This window comes from Maylandia zebra, linkage group LG1 (genome assembly GCF_041146795.1).
Source record: "Maylandia zebra isolate NMK-2024a linkage group LG1, Mzebra_GT3a, whole genome shotgun sequence".
Taxonomy (NCBI): domain Eukaryota; kingdom Metazoa; phylum Chordata; class Actinopteri; order Cichliformes; family Cichlidae; genus Maylandia; species Maylandia zebra.
This window is the reverse complement of record NC_135167.1, coordinates 28,825,970-28,834,174: the sequence shown is the minus strand read 5'-3', so window position 1 is coordinate 28,834,174 and position 8,205 is coordinate 28,825,970. Positions and strand designations below refer to the sequence as shown.

Genomic DNA, 8,205 nt, shown 5'->3' with positions numbered 1-8,205 from the left:
TTTACACCAGTGACTTGAGACTCGACTCTGACTTGCCTGACATTACTTGAGACTTGACTTGAGACTTGAGGATAAAGACTTGAGACTTACTTGAGACTTGCAAAACAATGACTTGGTCCCACCTCTGCTCCTCACGCTCAATTAAGTTGCCTTTGAAAATGATTTTCTGCATGATATTCACGCTGAGTTCAGGAAATCAAGGAAATCTATTATCTTGCCTGGCTGTGTGATGCAGATGGGGGATCATGTGAAATTAAGGCATGAATGTCATGTTGATAAGAATTTAAAATGCTTTGTTTTAAATAAGTAGATGCTACATATATCCTTGAGCTCCACATTACAACCAAAACATATGACTGTCATCTGGTGGATTTAAAGGTTGTGGTTCTCATTGCTTACCGAAAAGCCTCCATTTCAACCAAAGAATTGTCCGTTTATATATAACAGAAACAAAAATATGATGTTTTCAGAGTTTCGCTTTAATATAATAATATAAAACTGTCATTCAACTATAAAACTTTATGGGTGATTCAGTCCCTATACAACCACAGTGAGAGCTAAAGCAAATAATTCCTTGAAGTACATCCTAAGAAAGGCACAATCCCACCACTTGGAAAAGATGGTGAGCAAAGAGGAGCTAATCCCACTCCTCGTCCTCCTGCCGCCCCTTGATTCCAGATAAGACACTTTGATCCTCAGGTGTCCCAACAGGTGTTGATTGTATCTCCGGTGTTTGATCCTTTGAGGAATTTCCTCTGCTTTGCCACACGGTGGAGTCAGTGTAATACAACACAAGGACTTTTGCAGACAAAATAAGCAACCCCAGTCATCTCATAAACTGCTCACATAGGAATTGAAAAGGAGAAAAGAAAAAAAGGAGGAAATGATCGTTTTAGATCCCAGACAATCAGTGAATCAACAATCAGATATAAGTCATTAAATGCTAGACAGAAAACGACCTTCAGAGAGTGCCACCTTCTTACTGCTTTTCTTTGTGAAACTACTTTCTCTGTACACAAACATCCTTTTTATGAATCTCTCGTTAAATGGAAACAGGGCATCCTATTGTGAGTCATTTTATACAAATTGGTTTGTTTGTATAAAATGATCTAAAACCTGTTTTTCTGTTGAGTAACTGGTTCCCGAAACTGACCCGAAAGCAGAGCACTGTGTGTTTGGCAAGCTATGGCATCTGTGTTTTATTGGAAAGGAAAGACACAAAGAGTGCAGTTTTACAGCCATGTGTAAAAATGCCTCGAAATAGAAACAAAACAAAGGCGGTGGATAAAATTTGACCAAATATGAGGCTGCCAAGTACACAAATGTTTGGTTTGTTGGCTTTACAATGTGGACTTTTAATAATCTACCTTGCATAACAAGTAATTCTTCACAAAAACATGCATTAGGTGGATTCATTCATTTTGTTCTCACATTAGAGCCAACAGCAGAATATGCAATATAGTTCCACTTCATGGTCCTTTGTAATGGCTTTATAGCAATTTTGTTTTAGGGAAAAAATATCCTGTTTCCAATACAGGTGCTAATTGCCTTGCAGGTCAGGTTACGGTAAATTGTAATTAGCCAACATTATACAGCAATCTGCCAATACAGCAATGTGTGAGAGATTTTACAGGACTCTGAAAACCTAAATATACACCATGCCTCAGTAGCTTGTAGAACCAGCTTCAACAGCAACAACTTGAAGTAATGGTTTTCTGTATAACTTTATCAGCCTTTCACATCACTGTGGAGGAATTATGGCCCACTCTTCTATACAACACTGCTCCACTTCATTGAAGTTTATTACCATTAGTTATGCATGCCTAAGTCTTGCCACAGTATTTCAGTCGAGCTGAAGTCTGGACTTATCATTTTCAGCCATTCTGTTGTAGATTTACTGCTGTGCTTGAGCTCAAGTCCTGTTGAACGACCCCGTTCTTTCCAACCTTTAGTTGTCACACAGATGCCCACATGGCCTACAGTTGAGTTTGTGGTCAGCTCAATGACACCACCACCATGTTTAGTTGGTATGAGGTGTTTGTGCTGATATGGCGTCTTGTTTTGTTTTTTGTTTTTTTTTTCAAATATGCTACCGTGCATTACAGCCAAAGATCTGTAATCTGGTCTCATATGTCAAAAAGACATTGTTCCAGAAATCTTGTGGGTCATTGTCATGCAACTTTACCAGCTCTAGTGTCGTGTTCTTTTTAGAGAGAAGCGGCTTTTTCCTGGCAACCCATCCAAACAAACCAAACAAGTATTTTTAGTGAATTTAGATATTGAACTTGAACATTTAACATACAAACCAAGGGCCTGTATAGTGTGAGATGTAGAATTTGCCAGAATTTGTGTTTCTGTAAAGGCGCTCACACTTTCTTATCAGCTAATCAGTTAATTAAGTGCATTTAATTATCAGCACCTGGCTGCTACTTGTCCACCTAATTCCTGTGGAAGCACCAAAGACGTACTTAGTGTCTTTTTCATGTAGAGCTGTTTTTCAGAGCACAATAATGATACAAAACTAACAAATATATTTAGGGTTCTAAACTTATGCATAATTTAACAATTATTATTTTACCTAATTTTTAGGTTAAAGGAGCATTTTTATATTGTGCTACATTTGCCTAGCAACATGAACTTTTGTTTCACTACAGGCTGCTTTTGTATACATGAGAGGACTGTAACACAGAAGTCACACAGCTAGAAGTGACTTCTTCAGTATTCTAGTTATCTATATTTTGTCAAGTAATACTGTGTAATACTCAGAGAAATTTTTTTATGACTTTTGGTGCAGATGTAGTCTCAGTATCAGAGGTGTTGATTATTTGACTGTTGACCTTGAAGAACACAATTACACCATAAAATGAAGGCTTTGTTGCTGATTCTTCTTCTTCAAGAAATTCATGAAACTCTCAGACTACAAGCTGCCAGAATATAGCTCTGTCAAACTATAAATATAAGTCTTACAAGCCTAACTGAATTCCACACTTGGCCACTTGCTCTTCATAGTTGAGGTTGTAAGGCCTAACACAGGCAATATTTTGGTGCAACCTCAGGAAACAGTGTCATGGAGTTGGTTGGGAAGTTTCAAAACAAAACAGAAAAAGGTCAGCAGCAGACTGGCCAAAGTAACACCACAGCAATGTGAGTGTGTAAAGACACACTCACATTGCACATTACACACACACACACACACACACACACACACACACACACACACACACACACACACACATACATATATATATACATATATGCCACAAGGTTATGAAAGAAAATCTGTAAAAGAAAGCGGGAAATGGGAAATAATTGGAGAGTTCATCTTCCACCAGTTGCCCTAAAGTCACACGTCTGTCAGCCCCGGTTACTCAAAGAGCCTCTGTCTTCTCTGATTAGATAAGTGAAATGCTACCAATGAGGCACTTTCTGTAAAGTGCTTTCTGTCTTTATGGTGATTTTACACCTTCTATAACTCAGTGAAGTGGCATAGTGTGCACTATAGGACTCTGTCTATCATATCTTAAAGGTGATGATATTGATTATGCCATGGTGCTCATGATAAAAATCAGGAATTCAGTGGAAAGCGTTCATATGACTTGTAGCTGATATTATATTACAGTACTGTGCAGAAGTTCATCTAAGTTAAAACTCTTTACAACTAGTGCACATGTGATGCATCAAAAGGTTATGCTGGATAAAAAAAATGTATCACTTCTGTTACCTCATTGTTACCATGACCACTTATTTTAAAATAGTTTTTTGTTATTTTAATTTTTGGTTTTATTGTCATTTCATTGTGCATATGTTTTTAAATTGCTGTACTAATGTAAACTGCTTTTGGGCTTTGAAATGGACCTAGAAATAAAACGTATTATTTTTTTATTATCTTTATGTAAAAAAAAATGTAAAAGGGGCAGTAACATTAAAAAGGTATGCTTTCCTGGGTCCTGTAATAACTCTGTAACTAACTAGACTTTCCTGGTTTGAGATGTTTCTTCTCGTGATTAAAATTAAATGGCACTTGCCTTGTAAAGTTCAAAACACTAAAAGAATACATTCGAAAAACCTAGCGGCAGTGTCTATTTCCATAAAATAGGGATTTGAGAGAAAAAAAATCCTTCACCAAGCTTCACCGAGCAGTTTCATGTAGGAACCTTTTCCATCGAAGTTGACAATATTAGCGGCTCGCATTCATGATGGCTGTGACGTCATGTAAACATTAATATAGCTGGTTAAATTAAGATGAAATAGTATAGTTTAATCGTATACTGCAGACCAGAAACAGTTAAATTAAGATTAAAATAAAGAAGTTGACGCTACCTCTATTCCGCTTCTGATTGGCTGAGAATAGAAGTACTTACGCCTCCGGCCAACTCGAAGTGTTTAAATAGCCAATCGCGTGGCTCCCTCCGGTATGTGTAGAAGCGACAGAGAACCAAGGTCCTCTTTGGTGGAAGACTGTGTGCGCGTGACAGCCCGTCTCCTCCGCTCTTACCTTACTCACTCAACTCAAGTACCATGGAGGAATCAAGTAGTTGACGTTTCCTGCTGCAACCTTCTCTTTTTAAGCTTCTTCTCGTCTGATCACTGTGCTCCTGACCCGGTTTTATTGACGTTTTGACCTCTCGGCTACTTACGGAAACATGAAGTACATCATCGGTATTGGCGGGTGAGTACTAGACGATGAATGGCTAAGCTAAGCTAAGCTAAGCTAAGCAACCTTGTAGGCCTTGTAAGGCCGTCACACGTGGGGACGGCGGTCATTACATCCGGTATGGCTTTTTGTTCGAACCGTAACGTTATAACATTTCGATTGCCACTCATTGGGTTCTGTAAATATTAAACTAACCATGTGGTAATTTATGAATAATAGCTAACGTTGTAAGCATGTAATATAGCCGAGTACACCATGCACCCGGCAGCCCTGACATTACACGTTAAAATGCATTAGATGAGTAATTAACGAGGAAATATGGCTGCCTACTACCTTAAAATGACCCCGCAACACATGCCCTATTTTACATCAACCACACTTCATTCATTTTAATTCCTTTTCTTCCCCTGTAGTGTAACCAACGGAGGGAAAACCACCCTCACCAACAGACTGATCAAGAACCTGCCCAACTGTTGCGTGGTACATCAGGATGACTTCTTCAAGGTGAGCCACATGCATATCTCCATATCTTTACATTTTGGATTTAGTTCACCAAAGAGACTGCTCTGGGTAGCAGTTTGACACAGTGTGTGTATTGTTAAAAAAAACAAACAAACAAAAAAAAAAAATCTAGCGCCTTCCATATAGCAGAGTGTAGCATTAGTGGAATGTACCTGGGTACATCTCATCAATGTATGTTTCAGCCCCAAGATCAGATTGAAGTTGGTGAAGATGGCTTTAAGCAGTACGATGGTAAGCCTGGGTTTTTATGAAGGGCTTTGTGTGTGGGTGTCTGTGTGTGTTTGTGTTTTGCGTGTATGACTCAACCTTAATGTTGTGTTTCATTCCTAACGTGCATGCAATGTAAACGAAATCTGGGAGTTTGAACATGTGTTTCTCACTTGTTTTCTTTTTTGCAACTTTCTGCACACTTCTGTTTTTTTTTTTTCTTCCTTCTCCCCCTCTGCCATCTCTTCAGTCATCACTGCTCTGGACATGGAGGCTATGATGAGTACCATCTATGCGTGGCTGGAGAACCCGGTGAAGTTTGAGAAGTCTCATGGCGTTAATAACACCCTGGATTCTGAGATCGTGCCAAAGTCTGACCGCAAGGAGGATGAGGAGACTCACATCCTTATTGTGGAAGGCTTCTTGCTTTACACCTACGAGTAAGAATCTGTGCTTAGCTACATGTGAGTTAAGTGCTTGTTCTCGAAGTCAAATGACACCAATTCATCTGTACCTGTTGCAGACCTTTGATCGACGTGCTGAACCAACGCTACTTTATTTCCATCCCATATGAAGAATGCAAAAAGAGGAGGTGGTAAGTGCTCTAGTGTTGTTCTTCACATGTGTTTGCCATCCATGCAGCTGTAGCTTAATCTTTTTTTTTAACTGGTCTTGTGTCATTCTGCAGCTCAAGAAACTACCTGGTACCAGACCCACCTGGCCTTTTTGACGGCCACGTCTGGCCCATGTACCTGAAACATAAGAACATCATGGAGGCATCAGCTGTTGATGTTGGTAAGTTGATTCCGTTTTTTATTATTGTAAATGTTGTAACCATGTGTGGTGCTTTGTCACATAAAGGCTGACCACACTGATTAAATGTGTGTGTATCCTCTTACAGTGCAGCTGGACGGAACCAAGTCAAAGGAGGCGCTGTTCAACTTTGTCTATGGCGACATCCTGAATAACATCCAGAAGTCTCTCTAACAAAAGTATTAAAATCCTGTAATTATATAGCAAAAAAAAACCTGTTTTATATGTAAACTTCTGTTACTGATTTTGTGTACTTTCTGTATTGCAGATCATCTGATTGGCTAAAAGGATCATATAATCAATCTGCAAGCTGAAGACCGCCTTGCCTTAAGTTTCCACCTGGCAGCTCATTTATCAGAGTGCTATGTTTTTTTTTTTTTTGTTTTTTTGTTATTTTGTAAATGTTTACCTTTCAGCATATGATGCTGGCATGATTTTATATCGATCGTATTTATTGCTTTGATACAGAGTACACTCCAAAGAGAATTGATGGATTTGTTAACAGGATGGTTGCACTCAAGTTGCGTATGTCAATAAATGATCCTCCTGCCAATTACAACGTGTACTGATTATTTTTAGAACACGACACTCCCACTTCAGCTGTTGCAAAATGGAACTTTGTGAATTCTGAAGTGTTTAACTTTAAATTGGTTATTTAAAATATACACCAGGAACATTGAGTAGCTGCTTAGATGGGCACATTTAGCTTTCTCTATCTTGCTCCCAGGCAACAGTTGGTGCAAACGATAAGAGGGACTCTCCTCGTGAGTACAGCTTATCCAAATTCACACACATTTGGACTCTTCTTTCATACAGATTAAACTCAATTACATAACTTTGAAGTTTTACTGATTAAATGGGTTCGTGTAACAAATCGCATGAATAAACGGCTGAAAACAGTCTCATTTAGGAAAAAACATGCAGTGTCAGATTGGACAATGGTGTAAGGCACACAGATCATGTTTTTGAGTATATGCTATAGTTTGTTTCTTAAGCACATTAGTGAGCGGAGGTTGTTTTAAAAGTGTTTTTGATTATTAAAAAAAAAAATGCACTATATAAAAAGCACTATGCATTTTTTTTTTTTTTTTTACTTATGTCCTACTAAAATCTTAAACATCTACGGTGCTTAACAAATGTATTAACCACCTGTCATAAAAAGAAACAGGAATTAAATATTTTAGAAATGTAAATACCAGTAATGTTATTTATTAGGAAAGCAAACTGAATGTATCTTGTGTCCAAATTTGAGGCGACACATTGGACGCCTCATAGAAAAACTGGTAATTGCCAGTACTGTTAATTTAGATCCTGTATAAACCTTACACTTAGTGATCAGTAATTGGGCCCATTCACTCATTTTTAACGTTTTTATACCTTATCCTATAAACAAACTTCAGTTTTCCCCCATGTTTAGCAAATGTAGGAAATTTGATGTTATTTTCCAGCTTTTATAGACGTGTCAAAATTATATTAAAAATCCAACAAAGAATAAAAACCCATGACTGAGTTTAAACAAGTAGTGCTAATTACACATTTACAGAAACATCGACCTTCATATAAAGACCCCTACAGACTGTTAGCTAACACAGACCGTTAGCCACGTTTAAAGATTTCAAATGATACTTATTTAATGTGCACTTTGAATAATAAAAATAGGAATAATAGAAATTGTGTAGCCACATATGGACTAAACCCACATCTTTCTATGTAATTTTTTTGAAGCAAAAAAAGATGTTCCCTAAAAGTCTCAGAAAGTTTTCCTTTTGCTTTTGAAAATTGAAAAGGAAAAACTCGAGAGAAATGATATGAATCATTTCCCTAATGTTTTATAAACAGGCCTATATAATGTGCACGAGTCAATACAGAGTGTTGTACTTCTATTACAGCTGATGAAATCTAATTCAGCAGAAGAACTATCTGAGCTGGGTGTGTCCTCTGGGCCTCTCTGAGTCACTCCACACGTTATGTAATGTGGCTGAAGGAATGTATGGAGGCATTATGTAGGT

General features: G+C 37.9%; 1 protein-coding gene across 2 annotated transcripts; it reads left to right on the top strand.

Annotated features, from left to right (window-relative positions):
- The first annotated feature begins 4,419 nt into the window (after positions 1-4,419).
- Positions 4,420-6,755, top strand: mibp2 (muscle-specific beta 1 integrin binding protein 2). Of its 2 annotated transcripts, XM_004557916.5 has the most exons (8): positions 4,420-4,669; positions 5,068-5,158; positions 5,359-5,407; positions 5,634-5,823; positions 5,907-5,978; positions 6,072-6,178; positions 6,285-6,375; positions 6,465-6,755. In XM_004557916.5, exons 1-7 carry the CDS (start codon positions 4,644-4,646, stop codon positions 6,368-6,370), a joined length of 621 nt encoding a protein of 206 aa, XP_004557973.1. In that variant the 5' UTR covers positions 4,420-4,643; the 3' UTR covers positions 6,371-6,375; positions 6,465-6,755. The 2 variants fall into 2 exon arrangements, with proteins under 2 accessions (XP_004557973.1, XP_076740560.1); XM_076884445.1 differs by lacking the exons at positions 4,420-4,669; positions 5,359-5,407.
- The last annotated feature ends 1,450 nt before the right edge of the window (positions 6,756-8,205 follow it).